Below are 21087 nucleotides of genomic sequence, written 5' to 3' on the forward strand. Positions count from 1 at the left end.
GATTCAAATCTTTTCAGAATAAGCAAAGAAATCTTGCTGCACTTTATCAAGAATATGTCTGGTAGAGCCAAAAGCTGATGGAAGAAATAAATATAACTGTCAGAAGTGTGATTAAGTAGTTCCTGCTAAGGAGTGTCAGGGCTCCTCCTTCTGGAACATGGAGGAAGAATGAAGAAAAGACATTCATCAATATCTCATATTCAATTCCCCCTTCAAATCAATTCATACTTTGAACAGCTGCAGAAAGTTCCATCCAATGTTTATTTGGTGAAATGGGAAGCCTGTGATTACGGCTACCTGGCAAAGCTCGGTGATTAATTGTGTCCAAGCAGTCATTACTGCTTTTCACTGATGGAAGGTTATAGATTCTGGACACTGATAGATAATTCACAATAAGGATGAAAACATATTCTTTTTTTTTTGAAAACATATTCTTATTGGCAGTTTATTTCATGTAAGGAAAAGTGCTCTAAGTCATCTTCCCTGTCTGTAATCTTCAAGAAATAACTTTATTCACTAACAACAGCATAAGAATCACCAGTATGGAAACCAACTTTTCCATGAGTAAATTAAATTTTAACAAACAAATATTCCTTATGGTGAAGCCTACCTTTGCTTGAGCATAGGACTATAAATGTAAGCATGAGTACCATTCCAAAGATTTATATAAAAGTAAAATTCAGAGCCTCTGGGAGAATATAGTTGCATGTTAAAGCCAATGAGTTAAGGGGGTAAAGTGTGTCTGTAGTGAGAGACCAGGAACATATATCTTCAGCGGTACATGCAAAGTAATCAATGCTCAAGATTTAAAGAGTCTGAGCATGACTTCTAATTGGACTAAAGATATGACCTTGGGCAAGTGTTTGTCTTGGGATTTTGGTTTTTCCTCTGTAAAATCTAAGATCTGGTTTTCAAGATTGGATTCTATTGTTCTTAGACCATGCTAAGCCAGTTCTCAAGACCTATGCAAGTGATGTCTTTAAAAATTATATCCCAACATATGAACTTACCTATTTATAATATACATATATGCTAATCATATTTAGATATAAACTACATCAGAAACACTTAAAAGGATATAAGATACGCAATATATTAAAGGCAATTTATTTAACACGTTTATCAATGATTAATTATTTTAAAAACAGTTAAAGGGTTAACTATTGTTTTTACATTTCAATCCCCTGGTCTAAAACCTCATGAGACAGTAATGCAAAAGTAAATCTAACATTACATTTTTTTCTGATTCTTAGTTTTAAGGACTGAATAAAAACGATACCTTACAGAGATGTGGAGATCCAGGTGGGATCCACCACATCTACTAACACATATATTTTCCAACTCCACATACTATTAACATTTATAACAAAGAAGTTCTAGCTAAAAATTCAAGTAGGAATTTTCTCATTGGCTACAGTGGTTATAACTACGTAATAGATGTCAAGCCCAAATATCTCAGTAGTCTCATTCAACATAAAAAGACTGAAGAGTCCAATTAAAAGAAAGATTTTCAGAACAGATTAAAAAAATAACCATCTGGTGATACTTCTAAATGTCAAACTTTAAATATGAAGACAGAGAAAGCCTAAATGAAAAAAGATGAACAGAATATGCAATGTCCACACTAATCAAAAAACAGTTCTATACGAGACAAGCCTAGAACACAGAAAACAAAGGGGCATGATCTCCCTGATATATGACTGTTAGGATGGGGTGATGGGGAGACAGTAGAGACCAGGTCTGTGAAACCAAAAACCTCTTGTCAAATGGTATTTCCCACAGGTTTGGGTCAGCGACCCTACGTTATGTAACTAAAACCAAACAACTACTCAACATATAAAGGTCAAAAATTGACTTCTCAGTGGATCACAATAGCTCAAAAGCTATGTATGTATGTTCATATAAGACTATTGTCGACATACTGTCCATTGTAGACATTACATTTAAAGACCTAGGCGAATTTTCTTTGGCGTAGGCCACGTGGCTACTGCATATGTTCTTGGTACATTGTGTATTGTATATATGTCTACCTGACCTAGGGAAGGGAAAGAAAAACACGGTGTAAAATAACACAAGAAATATACATACTGCCCTACTATGTAACTGTACCCCTTTTACACAACACCTTGTCAAAAAAATTTTGTTTAATAAATAAATAAATAAATAAAACAGTTCTATACTATATAAATGTCAGATCAAGTAGACTTCAACATCAAAAATCTTAGCAAATATTGAGACAACGTATGAAGATCTAAGTATTTTGAACAATTAATGTATGCTAATATTTTAATTAAAGAGATGTGTCATAATCATAAAATGGTTAATGCAACAGGAAGTTATATTAGCCATATATATATAGATGACCATAGTATCAAAATATTTAAATGAAAATTGAAAGCACAAAAGAGAAACAGCCAATCAATATTCACAGTTGTGAAGGTGAGTGATAACATCTAATAAAACAAAGGGACAGAAAATTAATAGAGATCATATGACATGATTATTAACGTGGCCTAATTGCCCCTTATAGAATTGGTAGACTTTCTATATCCAATTTGCTTTACCAGACCAAAATCTGATAAGACATTTACTTAAGAAGAAAATTACAGGTGAATTTTTCTCATGAATTTGGGTGCTAAGCTTGCAAACAGAATGTTAGCACATCTAATCCAGCAATTTATTAAAATGCTAATATTTAAAACTTGGGTATATCCCAGGATAGAGCAGGGATTTATTATTTCAAAATCAATCACCAGTTTGGAAGAATAAAAGTGAAATCACATAGGATAATGTCAATAAATGCACAAACATTTGATAAAATTCAGCATTTATCCAAGATTCCAAGTGATAGAACCTAGGGAGTAAAGGAAAAAAATTAATATGATAAAGAATCCCCCTAAAGGCCTACAGTAAGCATACAACTGGAGGAAACTCTAACTAGTGTCCCAGAACAAAATAATGAGACTGGGAAAAAGTCAATAACTAATATGAGAAAAGAGAAAGAAAGGGAAGGAGGGAGAAAGACTGACAGACAGACAGAGAGAGGCTTACTGCTTAGCAAAGAGATAAAATGATCTTTAAAAACTTGGAACATGGGTGGTGCTGGTGGCTCATGTCTTTAATCCTAGCTACTCAGGAGGCTGAGATCTGAGGATCGAGGTTTGAGGCCAGTCCAGATAGATAAGTCTGTGAGACTCTTATCTCCAAAAAACTACTCAGAAAAGGCAGAAGTGGAACTGTAGCTCAAGTGGCAGAGCGCTAGCTTTGAGCACAAAGAGGCTCAGGAACAGTGTCTAGGTCCTGAGTTCAAGTCCCAGGACTGGAAAAACAAAAGGAAACATGTATTTTATCAAAATTAAAAATCAGTTCTCCTCAAGAAGCATCATTAAGGAAATGAAATGACAAGCTACAGGCTGGGAGATAGGATTAGTAACATATTTACCTAACAAATGACTTGTGTTCAGAATATCCAATTACAGAGACTTACAAATTAATAAAGAAAAAATGAGAAAGAGACTAATCAGACACTTCGAATAGGAATAGGAATAGGAATGGCCAGTAAGCACGAAAAGGGGCCCAACGTGGTTTATCATTAGAGAAATAAAAATTAAAACCTGTTAGATATGGCTTTACAGCTGTAATATATCTAAGATCAATCAAACAACACAATATGCAAGCAAGAATGCAAAGCAACTGGAACGCTTGCACTGTTGGTAGAAGTACAAAACGATGCAGATTCTTTGGAAAACTGACATCCCCATATATTATGAACTGGGATTTGTTTATGTGGATCAAAGGTTTCCGCTTGTTTACACTAGCTGGAATTAGGTTTCTCTTTATCAGTGGTTTAGAGCTGACACCAGCAGGGAAGATGCACAGATTATCCCAATGACTGCGTGTTACAGTGACAACTTGATCACAGAACATTAGGTCAGGACAACAATGTCCTGTTAAGATGTGTAGCCATAAGGCCTGGAACTCACAACCATGACTACATGTTATTTGTACTCTTTCCTGCCAGGGTCCTCTACTTGTCTTCCCCTGCTGCCTTTTTTGTTGTTGTTAAGATATTTGTAAGATTTAAATTTCAGCCAAAGCACTGTTCCAACTCTGTGTTCATCTTCATAGCATCCTTGTAAATTGTGCAGTAAGGGCCATAAAGCATGAATTCTTTTGTATTCCTAACAAAGTGTACAATGTTATATATGTTAGAGGGTTAACAAGTAACTTGATCATATGGCTAAGTGTCATCATTTGCCCTCTCCTCTGGAAAAAAGAAAAGAAAGAAAGAAATGAAAAGATTGCTCAGGGCAATATGACTCCAGTGCCAGAGCACCTGTGCAGCAAGGGCAAAGCCTTAAGTTTAAACCTCAGAAACATGCACACACACACACACACACACACACACACACACACACACAGAGCAGTAAGTCAAGTAGAAAACAATAGTGTATTCATTACCTTCAAGTTCTCATTTATACATAAATAGCCTCAATATGCCAGTGAGATTTATGGATATAGGTTCCTCCTGAGGCTTAAATTCCCCAGGCTTTCAGGCCCTGGGGAAGCCAGCTACCTGAGATTTTTATCTGGCTCAACATCATTTTTGGTGGACACATTCATTCTTGTGTTCTTTACTTTGTGGAACTTAGCATATGCTTATGGTGCCAAAATACCAAATGCCATTTCCCTTCCTCCCTAACCATTTCCTCCTAACCTTTCTTACTTACTATGTATAACTTTAAAGAATAATGCATACCTGTGTCATAATCAATTATAAGTTTTTGGTTGTGATTACCCACACTCTGTGGCTCAAAGTTTACTTCCAGTTGCATGGACTCTCCCACATTAAGAGTTCCATCCAAAGGCTCCACAGAGAAAGGCCTAAAACAAACAGGGAAACACATAATCAGAACACAGTGCTTATTAGTGTGAGAGGAAGAGGAGTTGGAGTAGGAAGAAAAGGAGACACTAGTTCTTCTGTAGATAACTCATATCCTACACCGTAGCTTCATATTCCAGAAGTGAAGTATTCTTTCTTCCCTAATGGGAAAGAACTGTAGATTTAATATTAAAATAACAATTAAGAGACCAACAAGGTAAGAGTAACTTACATGATGCAATAGGATTCCTGTTTGTGTCCTGGGCTTTTCCTGCTGGGCTTAAGCTGTGTATGCAAAAACTGTTACCAAAGAACTGGGCCTTACAAGGGATAAAAATCAAGTTTTGTGAGAGTTCACAGGAGACAGCTCCCCTCCTTCCCACTGCCAAAAAAATAAAAATAAAAAAGCAATGTTGCATTCACATTAGGAAATTCAAGGACAGTTTAACAAAGATCTATTTTAAGGAGATGGGACACTGGTAGAGAACTACAAGAAGATGGTAGAGTTGTTACCATCTCTAGGCTGGGAGAGCCATGGAGAAGGAATGGTTTTGAAACCCACAGGAGTCCTAGGACAGGCTGCCTTATGAAGAACAGGAGTTTTAATCCAAGAAAATAGTCCCATCAGCTGGCTTCACAGAAATGAGAGTAGGGTAAAAATATCCTGATATCATATCTTCCTGCCTGGTTGCTTTCTAGGACTTCCAGCAGCTAAAATGCAACCAGAAGCCAGAAGGTACTGAGGCCTGATGACAACAGTCTGGAGAAACCCAGAAAGTGCATTTAGAAAGCCAAACAGGACTAGCCCTGTGTGTTGATAAGAGACTTTGGGTTTAAAGCCATTGTAAAGAGTGTGGGTGGATTTAGGAAAAGGAAGTAGTTTTACTTAATTGTCCTGGAAGGTAAGAGCAAGAAAGGAACTGAATCTGATCATGAAGTATCTTAAATACTTTCCAGACTTCTTCCTTCCAAATAGGAAACTCAGCCTGTTTAATTATTTTCATGGTCCATTTCACTCCTTTAAATTGCTAGTTTTTCAAAGTAATGTGTTATACAATGTATCTGGCAGGCTAAGCTGTTTCTGATTATTTACTTCTATCACAATAGTTTTGAGAGTCATCTTGCATAAATCTTCCCTTAGATAATGAACTCAATTTCATAATACCCAAGCTTTCTGCTATGAGGGTACAGAGCTGATGAGAAAGGGAAGCACTTGGTGGTACCTGAGATTACTACTGCAGGGGTCTCTTACCATAGATGGACATGTTTATTTTCTGATGCAGTCTAATCTACTTTGATCTCTTTGCCTTCCTTTCTCTGTCCTTTCTTGGTATCCACAGTACTAATTATACAGGGAACCCCAACATTGCTGTGGGGCTCCTAGGAGTGGTGGTTCCTAGCCCAGTGTCTGAAGCCAACTGAATGAGTTCAAAATCCAACTATACTATGACTTTGGGCAAGTCGTTTAATCTGGCTTCTTAAACAATAAAAGAAGAATAATAAGAGCATTACTTCATGGGGGTATAGTGTAGACTATAGGGATTCATATAGGTAAAGTGCACATAGGTACTACCAAGTGCTTAGTATAACCTTTGTTGTTACTGTTTCTATCTCTCTCTCACTGATCCCCCAGAGATGCTGGAAGATGAAGCTGAGGTTGAGTTTGGGTGTTTAGGTTAGTTCAGCTTTTATTATTGTTTACTTCATTCTTCACTCAGGAAAACACACCCTCAAGTCACAACACATATGTCTTCTGCTTAAATATCTTCACTGGATCTCATAACCTATGTGAGAAAGTTCCATCCAGGTCCCCCCTAATCTATTCCCGACCAGGCTTTGTAGGGTGATCAAACACATATGTCTGTCCAAATATCCTACACACCTGTTAATTCCCAAGCTATGTAGGATGGGATAAGTGGGAAGTTTTGGCCTCTCCATCTATAAGCTCTCCCAGCAGCACACCTGTTCTACCTTCTAACAGACTATGCCCTCCACATGGACAATCCAGAACTTCTGTCTGGGGTTATATGAGAACACCCATCATCTCCCACATGCCACATCCCTTCCAAGGTTGCCAATAACAGCCTAGCCTCTTAAATAAAATCTTGCATATGTAAAGCATCCCGTGTAGTAGTAGGCACAGTAGAATGTGTGCTCATAAAATTCTGAGTTTTTCCCCCCCTCTTGTCCTTTCAAGAATTTCTAGCTATTGAGAGAGGCAAATTCATATCTGCCTCTACGAGTCCTAAGTAAAGTACAGACAGAAGTAAAAAGAAAATGCATAGCATCTGAGAGAGGAAGGAAACATAACTCACAAGTACATCCTCTATCTGAGATGGAGGAGAGTGCTTTCTGCATGTCAATTCTTTTCATCCTCCAAAATACCTTGGAAAAAGTAGGTATTCATTCTTTCATCTTAATCATAAAAAAACAGCCAGCAAATCGCCTAAAATTGCCCAACTAGGTAGTAGAAGAACTGGGAGGGAAGCCTGCCTTCAAATTCATCATTTTCCTGGCTAGCCCAAGCTATGGCGGGAGAAATATTGTTAAACAAATGTCATTTGTCATCCACCCACTGACAGTTCTTTACTCACAATAGCCTCTCAGAAAAGGTTGTTGAACTGAATTACAATCAAATATTGAGAGGAAATAAAATATATGCAATCATCCATTAATTTTATAACATCTTAAAGGAACAGAAAAGGAGTAACTTTCAGTAGCTCAAGAATCTTGCCAGGTGCTGGTGGCTATAATCCTAGTTACTCAGGAAGCTGAAATCCGAAGATCTTGATTTGAAACCAACCTAGGCAGGAAAGTTTGTGAAACTCTTATCTCTAATTAATCAGAAAGAAAGACAAACAAGGAGCTGTGGCTCAAGGGGTAGAATGCTAGCCTTGAGCAAACAAACTAAGGGACAACATCCAAACTGAGTTCAAGCATGTGCACCTGTATATGCACACACACACACACACACACACACACACACACACACACACACACACAATCTTCCCTTAATGGAAAATGATGGGGTTTCCTTCATAGAAGAAGGAAATTCTTTCCTTTCTGCTGTCTTGGTAAAACTCTGAAAAGTTGAGAAAGAGACCAATTTTCTGGTTTTGAAAACAATGTAGCAATGTCTCCCATATTTTCTTTCCTACTTCCTAACATTTTTCTTCCTGCACTATGCTTTCATATTCTTTTCAAACATTTCTCAGTAGCTAAGAACAGTTTTGAAATGAATTGGATATTATTACATTGCAGAACCTAAGCTAATGTTTGACAGAGATAGTGACAGTAGTGTCATGTCTCTAGGACCTGGAGGAATCCAAATTCTGTGAAGTGGTAATGGATACTTTCCCTTTGTGCTAATTGTTAGGTTTAGATTACAGTGAACTTCAGTAGTTAGGAAATCACCTGGGATCACCAGCGCCTCTTACAGAGCTGCCTAAGCCTTCACAATAAATCAGCTGTTAATTGGATAGAGTGTGTTAAGTCCCGGTGCTTAAACATTGTCTATAATTTGATTTTGCACTTCATTTTACTAAAGGCATACAGGCTGATCAGGCTAGAAAATATAAAGTATCAGAAAATGCTCTTATGAAGGAGTAGAAAGTATGGTTCCTCAAGGGCATATGGATGGCTCTGCCTATCAAGTATTTGGTATTGATATCACATGCTCATTAATACCAAATACTTGATTGTGAAGGAAACTTAATTTGTGCAAAGTCATGAGCCACAAGAAGTCTTGAGTTTTTCTTTCTGTATGAGCTATGCTTAAGAATTAAAACTATTCCATCTAAAGGATTTAATAGTTTAGCAGGCTCCTAAATAGTGGTCCTATGATATTAAATATTAAACATAATATCAGTATTTTGAGTCAGATAGCTTTTCTTATCTAATTCCTAACTTGAGGTTTTGAAATTGCTTCTTAATCTTCTTTTTTTTTCCAATATGAATCCTACTTTAATAGTGAAAGTTATTCTGGAACCTCCTGGAGTTTTAGGTCAAATTTGTAATAAAGCTGAATGGTAATTGTTTATGTCTATATATTTTATAGCACATTGCAGGTCCTTTTATTAGTGTAAAAAACATTAGGCCCATTTTATAGTACTTGGAGCATGTATTTTTGTTTTAAATTATTGTAGATGTTTATAGTTGCAGCTTTGTCTTTGTGATATATTATTGGTTAGGCATCCTATAAACATTTATTGGGCACTTTTTTATCCTAGACACTTGCTCAATGCTGGGACATGCAAATAAAAAGAGTTAGATACAGTCCTTGTATTTCAGTACCTCATATTCTAATGAGGGCACCATTTTCATTTTTAAAATTTATATATAAGCCTAATCATTTTATAAATGCTAACTATTCATTAAATCATTATTTCAATGAGAAAAAATATGATCTGTTTAAAAACTAATTTTCTGCGAAATATTTTTTTCTTTTTTGTCTGGGACCAGGACTTGAACTCAGTATCTGACACTTTTGCTCACTGGCTGGTGCTCTACCACATAAGCCATGCCCTCAACCCTGAGATACTGTTTTTTTAGCTCTACATTGAACCCAGAAGTGACAGGACTAAGAGGAGAGCTGAGCTTTTGAGTCTAAATTGCTAAACTATAGTCACTGTTCTGCTCTGTCTACTAGCAATAATATTAACCTTCCCTAGGAAAAAGAATCGTGTGTCTAATTTTTTAGAATGGAGAGTTTTTAAATGGGCTCTCTTCACAGATGATGTGCCCACAAATCCAACCACATCCTTTCCACTGTCATCCCCAGGGGTTCTCAATGACGAACAAGAGAAGCTAAATGTGCCTAATTCAAGAAAGGGAAAGACTGGGAGGATTTAGGCCAGTTCACAGAACAGACAAAATGATTCGAAAAAAATATTTTGTGGAAGTAGCAGAAAATATCTATTTAATGAAGACTCTGAACAGAAAAACAAACATACTTGCAAGCAGGGAACTTAATTGAGAGACCTGATTACACACAAGACGGGAGAGATGAGAAGCCCAACTTAAGAGAGTAAGATAGCTCTGGGATTGTTAGCAGCAGTTAATCACCTCTGAGGAAAAGAACAAGTGTTATCAGGTCCTGGGGACCTGGGTTACTTGGTAAAAGTTGGAACCATGGCATGCCGGCAGGCAGTTGCTAGAACCAGAGAAAAGATGCAGCTGCTGCTGGGAATGGAGAAGAAGAAGAAATACCATGGCTTCTTCCTTTATTCTGCCCCTCTAGCATCTCCACCCATCAAAGCTGGAATCCAGATAACTGAGGCCAGGAAGAGTAACACAGTTCCTTAGTGATACCCAGCCAAGGAACTATGAAAATGGATGTGATTGCAAACAAGCTCAGAACTGGCCCAGATTTGTTTCAGTCTAGGCTTGGATATTAATTTATTGGGAGACCTTGGGTAAGTCATTTCCCTACTCATACCTTACTTCCTTTATCTGTAAAATGGGAATGCTGTATTGTCTTTGCGATTCCTAGCTAGTCCTTGAGTTGGCTGTTCATTTTCCCTTAGAATTATTTCTGCACTAAAAAAAAAAGATGATTCACACAGTTATATGGATAGAAAAGAGTCACATATTTTTCTACAACTATTTTGCATTTACCTGAATCTAATATGCAAGCAATCAACACTTCTATGCAGTTTCGCCAAACAGTCCAAGAAGATATGTTGCCTACATTTGTAAATGTAAATCCTCTTTTTCATATAAACATCATCAAAGTAACAGAAAGTTTTTAATCTGCCTATGGATGTTAGTTGTGGGAGACGTTTAGTTTTAATTTTTAAAATGGGTTCTTTCTAAGACATTGTGAGCCAGTTGGACAACAGGCTTCCTTCTCCTCAATCAAGATGTGAGGCTTGCCAGAGATGACAAAGACTGTACAAGTGCCATGAACAATACCAAGAGACACTGATTTCCAAAAGAACTTTGCCCCATGGTGTCTACACTATGGGGATTCCATAATTACTCGGATTAAAATCAAACTCCATCACCAGCTCCAGAGCTCCTGATATGACCTCTCCATCCTACAGTTGTTTCATCTTCATGGACAGTAGTAGCAGGCTGAGACTTTTCACATCCTATCACTCTAAACTCTCCTTCCCTGTTCTTGTGATTATATTGGGCCCTGCAAAGAATCCAGGATGATTTTCCCATTTCAGGGTCAGCTGATTTATTTTTTGCCATGCAACATTCTCAAATTCTGGTAATTAGAGCATAGAGATATCTGGGGAGCTATTATTCTGCCTACCACGCTGGCAGTAGCTCATTTGAATAAAAAACAAAAGGGCATTTATATAGTACTTGCTACGTACTAGCAGTATATATTTGTTTACTTTTTCCTCATAATAACCCTATGACTGGTGACTACTCCTTTCCCTAGTTTTTAGGTGAGAAAGTTGAGGGCCAGAAGCTAAGGGATGTAGGTAACTCCAAGAAGCTGGAAAATGCAAAGGAACAGATTCTCCCCATAGACTTCCAAAAAGGATCACTGCCACACTGACAGTCTTATTTGAGCCTACGCAGACCTCCTATCTACGGAAATGTAAGATAATCTACCTATGTTGTTTTAAGCCATGAAATCTGGTACAACAAATAGCATACTAATCCAGCAGTTATAGGAATTCTTGGACAAAAGTAATATATTAATTTGTAAATGCCCATTGGGTCATTTTCTATACTAAAAGGACATTTATCCAGCATTTCAAAAACACCAAACAGGTTCAGATGATTTAGAAAGAAAGAAATGTAAGATATTAAACCTGGAGTTTTAGTTCCCTCTGAGGATGTAGACGGTCTTCATTACTCCATTAGGGAGGTGTCCCAACTTGGAAGCCGAAGATGGTAACAAGCCTCTCCCACCCAGAATGCTATTCTCCCAAATTACTTGTGCTGGCTAGCTTGAACCATAGTTCCTCAAAGATAAGAGTCAAAGGAATGCATGCATACCTGAAAGTTCTGGTGTGAAACACTGCATTTTTGTTGCCAATGTTTCGTACCAGCAGAATCTTCTGAGTGCTGTATTTAACAGGGCAAGTGGAAAAATTCAGCTCATCCGGAAAATCCAGTATGGCTCGTGCACCTCTGGCTTTGATGGGTACAATAAACTTCTCTCTTTCAGTTATACAAGTCAATATATGGGCATAATCCTAGAAGGGAAAGGTACAATTGTTATTTTGGGGCAGTATGATCAAATAACTATGCCAGAAAAATGATGGTTATGCCAGGCATTGTGCAAAACAACTTAGGGTAGGTATTTCAGTGAAAAACTTCTTAAGACACATGCACTTTCGATGAGATTACCTTTTCTGGTAAACTGTTAAAACCCACAAACCAACAGCATAGCTCAGGCTTCACATGTTTCTCACTTAATCAGGAGGTGGGATGGGAGACAATGATCAAAGGAAATTCCTACCCATTCCTCTATCTTTCCAGCCCATAACCTAGAATTACTAATGAATGGTCACTTCACACTCTTTGCAATGTAACCTTGCAGCATCTCCAACAGGAGTGGAGTCTATTTCTCTATTCCTTGCCCATTTCAGGCCATGGGCTCAAGATGCTTTGGCATTTCCAGTTTTGTTCTTTGGATCCTGACACTGACGTGTGCATGAGCCTGTTCTAGCCAAGACAAGAACTTGACCATCGTGGAGACAGAATGCAGCCAAGTGAATTGAGTTTCTATCCTGCCTCAGGAGAACAGAACAACAACTCAGCTGAGCCAGTCTTGCGGGCAGTAATAAATGCTCATTAATTAAGGCACTAAGTTGTGGAGTACTCTGTTACTACACAGCAATAGCTAACTGATATGCAATCCACACTGCAAAGTCATTACTGACCATTTCAAATAAAAATGCGGAGGCTCTAGGCCTCTATCTTTTTTTGGTCTTGTAGCTAAATGCAGAATACTGAATAAAGTCACTCTTGATGTCATCTCATTAGATAGAACTCTCACTGATACCACAGCCAAGAAAAAGTTAAAAGTGAACCGTTAGCAATAAGCAAGACTTACTACAAGAGGAAAATGGTAGCAGTCCCCTTAAGAATCCTTTTGTGGAATGATTATCTAACCAGAGTTTATTTTTCTTCATTCGGTTTTTGCACTGTGCTGGTTCTGTTTTAGCTGCAAGGCAATCTTGATAAATGGAAAGTCATTTTGAACTTAAATCTCCTTTTCAGTAATCATATAGCAAACAGCAAAGAGAATGATATTGTACCACTTTTAAAGAAATGGTAAGATCTGGAAAAAATTATGTTAAGTGAAGTAAGTCAGGCCCAGAAAGACAAAGGATCCATGTTTTCCCTCATATGTGGAAGCTAAAGTTAACTTATAAACTTATAAGTAAATATGTTAGATGGTATACAAGTATATACAAATGTATTAACTGAAATTTGGTAGATTTAAGGGAGAACTCAAGTAGTATAATTCCTAAGAAGACAAAGTCATAGTTCAGCAAAATAAAATATCATGAAGCAAGTACTCAAAAGGGGTGGGATGAGGTCAAGGGGGCAGGGGTGAACAAATGAAAAGTAGAAGAGGGGAGAAGGAAGTCAAGAATTCAATATATACATACAAATGCATATATATGTATATATCCTACAAAATTAAGAAGAGTAAGAGAAGGGGTGGCTAGGAGAAGGATGAGTGAGAATGCTGAAAGGGTGACACTGATCAAAATGTATTTATAAATGCTTTGTTAAATGGCAACTCCTTTGTATAATTACTTAAAGGTAATAAAAAGGAATAGTATCCATGTATATAAAAAAGTAGAGTATTCCACAACGGAATAAAATTAGAGCTCAACTCAACCAGCCACCACAGAAATTGCTACAATTCACGGAGACTAAACAACACACTGCTGAACCATCAGAGGGTCATTGAAGAAATTAAAACGGAAATTCAAATGTTTATGGAATTCAACCAAGTTGAGGACACAAAGTACCAGCTCCTTTGGGACACAGCAAAGGCAGTACTCAGAGGAAAATTTATATCTCTGAGTGCATACATCAACAAACTGGAGAAACAGCAACTCAATAATTTAAGGAAGCACCTTAATTTCCTTGAGAGAGAACAACAAGCCAAACCCCAAGTCAATAGACGGAAGCAAATAATTAAAATCAAATCAGAAATAAATCAATTAGAGACGAAAAAAACCATCGAAAGAATCAACAAAACAGGGGCTGGGGATATAGCCTAGTGGCAAGAGTGCCTGCCTCGGATACACGAGGCCCTAGGTTCGATTCCCCAGCACCGCATATACAGAAAACGGCCAGAAGCGGTGCTGTGGCTCAAGTGGCAGAGTGCTAGCCTTGAGTGGGAAGAAGCCAGGGACAGTGCTCAGGCCCTGAGTCCAAGGCCCAGGACTGGCCAAAAAAAAAAAAAAAAAAAAATCAACAAAACAAAGAGTTGGTTCTTTGAAAAAATCAACAAGATAGACAGACCCCTGGCAAACCTAACCAAAAAACAAAGGCAGCACACTCAAATAAACAAGATAAGAGATAAAACAGGTAACATCACCACAGAAATAACTGAAATTCAGAAAATAATAAGGGACTATTTTGCAAACCTTTATGCCAACAAATTCGAGAACTTGGAAGAAATGGATGATTTCCTAGAAAAAATTGATACCCCCAAACTCAACCATGAAGATTTAAACCTTCTAAACAGACCCACATCCAGTATTGAAATAGAAACGGCAATAAATGATCTCCCATCCAAGAAAAGCCCAGGTCCAGACGGATTCACTGCAGAATTCTACAAGGCCTTCAAAACAGAACTCACTCCAATATTTCTCAAACTCTTCAATGAAATTGAAAGAGAACGTTCACTACCAGACTCATTTTATGAAGCCAGTATAACCCTCATCCCAAAACCAGGCAGAGACTCATCACGGAAAGAGGACTACAGACCAATCTCCCTGATGAACATAGACGCAAAAATTCTCAACAAAATTCTGGCCAATCGACTTCAACAGGTCATCAAAAAAATCATACACCACGATCAAACTGGATTCATCCCAGGGATGCAAAGTTGGTTTAATATACGCAAGTCAATTAATGTAATCCACCACATCAACCGGAGCAAGGTAAAGAACCACATGGTTTTATCCCTGGATGCGGAAAAAGCATTCGATAAAATCCAGCACCCATTTATGCTAAAAGCCCTTGAAAAACTGGGATTCCAGGGAACATTCCTGAATATAATCAAGGCAGTTTATGACAAACCAACAGCAAGCATAACTCTAAATGGTGAAAAACTAAAGCCATTCCCTTTAAAATCAGGAACAAGGCAGGGATGTCCACTCTCTCCCCTGCTCTTCAACATAGTACTAGAATTCCTAGCCAGAGCAATCAGGCAAGAAGAAAATATAAAGGGGATCCAAGTAAGTAAAGATGAAGTTAAACTCTCTCTCTTCGCAGATGACATGATCCTATACCTAAAGAATCCCATAGACTCTACCCCCAAGCTACTAGAGCTGATCCAAAACTTTGGCAAAGTTGCAGGATATAAAATAAACCTTCAAAAATCAATGGCCTTTCTGTATGCTAATGACCCGAAGACCGAGGCTGATATCAGGAAAGCAACTCCCTTTGCAATAGCCTCCAAAAACATTAAATACCTAGGAATAACCTTAACTAAAGAAGTGAAAGACCTCTTTGAGGAGAACTTTAAAACCTTGAAAAACGAAATTAAGTCAGACTAAGGAAATGGAAAAACCTCCCATGCTCCTGGATTGGGAGGATTAATATAATCAAAATGGCAATATTGCCAAAGGCTATCTACAAATTCAATGCAATACCCATTAATATCCCAACACCATTTTTTGATGAAATAGAGGAAGCAATCCAGAAATTCATATGGAACAATAAACGACCTAGAATAGCAAAAACAATCCTAAGCAGAAAGAACAGTGCTGGAGGAATTACAATACCAAACTTCAAGCTGTATTATAAAGCTGTAGTAATAAAAACAGCTTGGTATTGGCACCGGAACAGGTCTGAAGACCAATGGAACAGAATTGAAGACCCGGGAATGAACCCACAGAACTATGCCTACTTAATCTTTGATAAAGGAGCTAAGACAATAGTTTGGAAGAAAGATAGCCTCTTTAACAAATTGTGCTGGAAAAACTGGCTCAACACATGCAACAAACTAAAACTAGATCCTTATATATCACCCTGCACCAAAATCAATTCCAAATGGATTAAAGACCTTGAAATCAAAACAGACACCCTGAAAACACTAAAAGAAGAAGTAGGAGAAACACTTGGGCTCCTTGGCGCAGGACGGAACTTCCTGAACAAAGACCCAGAAAGACCACAAATCAAAGAAAGGTTGGACAAATGGGACTGCATCAAACTGCAGAGCTTCTGCACGGCAAAGGACATAGCTTGCAAGATAAACAGAAAGCCCACAGACTGGGAGAAGATCTTTACCGGCCATTCAACGGACAAAGTCCTCATATCTAAAATATATGCAGAACTGAAAAAAATTACTTTCCTCCAAAACAAAACTGCAAAGAACCAATAGCCCACTCATCAAGTGGGCTAAAGACCTACAAAGAGACTTCTCTGATGAGGAAATGAGAATGGCCAAGAGACATATGAAAATGTTCTCTACATCACTGGCCATAAAGGAAATGCAAATCAAAACAACATTGAGATTCCATCTCACCCCAGCAAGAATGTCATATATCAAGAAAACTAACAATAACAGTTGTTGGAGGGGATGTGGCCAAAAGGGAAGCCTACTTCATTGTTGGTGGGAATGTAAATTGGTTCAGCCATTCTGGCAAGCAGTATGGAGATTCCTCAGAAGGCTAAATGTAGAACTCCCCTATGACCCAGCAACCCCACTTTTGGGTATTTATCCAAAAAACTACAAACAAAATCAAAGTAAAGCCACCAGCACAACAATGTTCATTGCAGCGCAATTTGTCATAGCGAGAATCTGGAACCAACCCAGATGCCCCTCCGTAGACGAATGGATCAGGAAAATGTGGTACATATACACAATGGAATTTTATGCCTCTATCAGAAAGAATGACATTGCCCCATTTGTAAGGAAATGGAAGGACTTGGAAAAAGTTATACTAAGTGAAGTAAGCCAGACCCAAAGAAACATGGACTCTATGGTCTCCCTTATTGGGAATAATTAGCACAGGTTTAGGCAAGTCACAACAGAGGATCACAAGAGACCAATAGCTATACCCTTATGATCCCATAAGATGATGCTAAGTGAAATGAACTCCATTTTATGAAAATGATCGTTATATCAGAGTTGTAACTACTTTCAACATCCCATGTGTATCTGTACTTTCCACTATTGATGATGTTCGTGTATCACCTTCTTGTGATTGTATCTACACTATCTCTGTAATCTTATCTGAGTGTATGGGAAACAGTGTGTACTGGTATTAAAATTAGGAAATTCAAAGGGAATACCAAAATTGAGAGACAAAGGGTAAAATACGAGAAACAACAACAAAAGCAATACTTGCAAAACTGTTTGGTGTAAGTGAACTGAACTCCTCAGGGGGGGACAGGGGGAGGGGGGAGGGGGGTATGAGGGACAAGGTAACAAACAGTACAAGAAATGTATCCAATGCCTAACGTGTGAAACTGTAACCTCTCTGTACATGTTTTATAATAAAAACTTTAAAAAAAAAAGTAGAGTTTTGTTTTAACAACTTTTGGGCCTCGGTAGGAATAAAAACATCTGACATATAGATTAAAATATAGATCTGCCATGCACTGGACTTCATGAAACCATGGGATAGGCAGGAAGCAGTGATACTCCAGGTTGACTAAGTACCCAGGTGCCAGCTGCTCTGCAAGGGGTATTGAGCATATTGTAAGCCAGTGGCAAAACTTGAGGATGGCTGAAAAAGCAGCAATGAAACTGAAAGCTGATCAGGATACAACCCAATTCATGTTTTAGAAAAGGCACTAGCTGCTACATAGACAACAGTGCAAGAAGACTACAGTGAGAAAAGAAAGGCCAGTTTGGAGGCCACCACAGTAACCCAAGCAAGAAAGGATCCTGACCTGGACTGATCAGCTAACATACATACTTAGCCTAGTGTTTGTTGAGTAGAAAGCAGGCTATCTATTTTAGCTGCCATGATTAAATTTTGGTATCAAGGGGAAAAGGTGGGAGAAAAATGAGGGAGGAGGTAACATGATGGATAAGAAATATACTCACTCCCTTATGTATGAGACTGTAACCTCTCTATGCATCACTTTGACAATAAATAATTTTTTTAATTTGGGTATCAAATATAATGCTTCATGTAAGGCATATGAGGAAAATCTCAGCAATGTGCTTACTCTTTAGTACAAGGACTAAAAATGTGGATCTGGAAAATGATTATAATAATAAGGCAAGGTAATTACAGACAAGGACAGGACTTTAAAGAAAATAAAACATGGGCAGGAAATAATATGGGCAAGGGGCTGTGTTAGGTTGCATGCTGAGTAACGAGGTGTCTCTGAGTAAATGACCTCTGGATGAAGACCGGAACAGCATAAGGAACCAGCCAGGAGAGATACAGGAACACAGTGTCCCTTGGCAAGAGGAACTGTAAGCATAAAAATCCTAAGGTAGGAGTAATAAAAATCAATGAACAGTACTCATGAAATTTATTAAAGCTGAATTGTTGGACTCTTTGCTTTGCAATTGATTCTGGTTTCCAGATGGCAAGGCCAGACTCAGGAATTATGATATTCAGACACAAGGAAGTCTAAATGACACTACAATATTTGATCTGTGGAAACCCTGTAGAATTCAACACCACAACAGCCTAGTCTAATTAGAATTGAATCCTAAAGAGATAAGTACTGTTTTGTGGGTTTGTTGTTTTTGTTTTATTTTTTCATTTTTTTCTTAGGATACCAAACCCAGCCAGCAAAGGTTTTGTTTGGAATTATAATCTTGGGAACAGCTGGCACATGTGGAAACAGAACCCTGAAGCTTTCAGGGTTGGGGTGGGGGAGATGCTGCGGAACCTCAGAATCGTGGCCATCTTGAGTGTTTTGTCTTACTCCTTTCTCATTTTGTTCTGTATTTGTATTTCTTTGCCTTGTTTCACAGAGAAGTTAAGACAGGGGGAAATGGTCTAGGAAGCTGATTGAACTACCAATCAGGATATTTTCCAATCTTTTTAAGTTCCCAAATGAAATGGTGTGCAGTTGAGTCAGAATTACAGATTTTTCATAACTGATTTATACACTGATAAAAGAATAAAGACCTGTGACCTTCTTTATACAATTTCTTTAAAACATGCTCTGAAGTTACGCGCTTAATATGATTATATTAGATAAAGTAACATGCCATTATATATTGCACTACTGATTTAGAATTAATTCCGAGGTGATAAGTTGGGAGGTTGTCAGCCTGCAAGCTAAGCAATCACTTCAGCTGAGGTCCTCTTCTTGCTGTCCTGAGATTCACAGCAATCAGGTCACCACTGAAAAACCAAATATTTATTCTATGCTCTTTTGCTTCTATGAGAGAGCCACAAATCACTCTATATCCTAAAATGTCGTCTGAATAATAATGCTCTTCAGTCTTGCCTCCAACGTGCCCCTGTACCAAACTTTAAAAACCTTGCAGAGCTGGGTGCTGGTAGCTCGTGCCTGTAATTCTAGCTAATCAGGATGCTGAGATCTGAGGCTTGCAGTTCTGTGAGACTCATCTCCAATTAATCACCAGAAAACTGGAAGTAGCACTGTTGCTCAAAGTGGTAGAATGCTAGTCTTGAGCAAAAAGAGCTTAGGGACAGAGCCCAGGCTACGAGTTCAAGCCCCATGACAAAAAATAATAATAACCTGGTAGAAGAATAGAAGAATATGAAAATGGCACACAGGACTTCCTGCAATGTGAAAAATGAATCTTGATTTCACACAGATCCCCACTTTCCATCCTCTTTTTAACTCTGCCGGTTAGGCGTCTGTAGACAGTGTTCCAGAAAAGTCTCCATACCAAGGCCATTCATGGCTTCGCCAACTCCAATGGTCAGTTTCACATTCTCATTTTATTTTTGATTCTCCACTTTTGCCCCAGCTAGCCTTGCAAATCCACTGTCTCTAATATCAATAAAAAGCACCACCATTTTTGCCAGTTGCTGACCAAAATTTTATGAGTCAAACTATACTTTTTCTTACATCCTTCATCTGATTCCACCAGCAAATCCTCCTAACCCTATAGGAAGAAATTCTAACTCCTCCCTCACTATCACTTCACTAGTCTAAAACATCCCCATCTTTTCCTGAATTACTAGAAAGATCATTGCCTCAGATTCATTGTCAGGGTTCAATTCAGCAACATGCAACAGGAAAAAGAAGAAAATAATTACAGATGGTGTCATGTGAACTCGAAACTCATTAGGAAAGAAAAAGGCAAAGGAAAAAGCTGTGCGAACTGTACCTTGGGAGAAAAAAAAATGGTGAGAGACTTTTGTTGTAATTATTTTAGGAAAAATCCCTACCAGCTACTGGAATTATGGAATGAAGAACTTAAACATCAGTGATCCAGCCAATGATTCTCATTGGACCATTATTAAAACAAAACATTACCATCATTGTGTGACTCCAGCTATGATGTGATAATAAGTACCATACCATTGGGACATCCCTGCCAAAAATAAATAGATGAGCATAAATCTAATCAAGACTCTCTAACTATACAATTTATATGCAACTGGGGAAAAAAAAAAACATTCTAGATAGTCTGAGAGATCAACCTGATAGGGATCAATCTGTTAGGGATGAGTCTTGTTTGCATCTAATTTAACCAAACTAACCTTAAAAAAAAGAGATCCAACCGGGAAGACCTGAATTCTGACTGGATATTTGATGGTATTAAAAGAATGAAGGAGGGGCTGGGGATATAGCCTAGTGGCAAGAGTGCCTGCCTCGGATACACGAGGCCCTAGGTTCGATTCCCCAGCACCACATATACAGAAAACGGCCAGAAGCGGCGCTGTGGCTCAAGTGGCAGAGTGCTAGCCTTGAGCGGGAAGAAGCCAGGGACAGTGCTCAGGCCCTGAGTCCAAGGCCCAGGACTGGCCAAAAAAAAAAAAAAAGAATGAAGGAGTTTTCAGGTCTGCTAATAGTATTACAGTTATGTTAGCTTTTTCAAAGGGCTATAATTCTTAAGAGACAAAAAATTACAGTTAAATAATATGATGTAT

At 38.1% G+C, this 21087-nt stretch overlaps 1 protein-coding gene across 8 annotated transcripts in view; it reads right to left on the bottom strand.

Annotated features, from left to right (window-relative positions):
• The window catches only part of Hydin (HYDIN axonemal central pair apparatus protein), a 261224-nt gene that overhangs the window by 200121 nt on the left and 40016 nt on the right, over positions 1-21087 (bottom strand). For 7 of the 8 annotated variants that reach the window (XM_048355151.1, XM_048355155.1, XM_048355153.1 and 4 more), the window contains 2 exons: positions 11843-12042; positions 4760-4884 (listed from right to left, as the gene is read on the bottom strand). In XM_048355151.1, the coding sequence (XP_048211108.1) occupies positions 4760-4884; positions 11843-12042 (325 nt within the window). Of the gene's footprint in view, positions 1-4759; positions 4885-11842; positions 12043-21087 lie in introns of those variants that run through there. The other variant, XM_048355156.1, reaches the window with a different exon arrangement.

The sequence above is a fragment of the Perognathus longimembris genome, chromosome 10 (genome assembly GCF_023159225.1).
Source record: "Perognathus longimembris pacificus isolate PPM17 chromosome 10, ASM2315922v1, whole genome shotgun sequence".
In the NCBI taxonomy this organism is placed as follows: domain Eukaryota; kingdom Metazoa; phylum Chordata; class Mammalia; order Rodentia; family Heteromyidae; genus Perognathus; species Perognathus longimembris.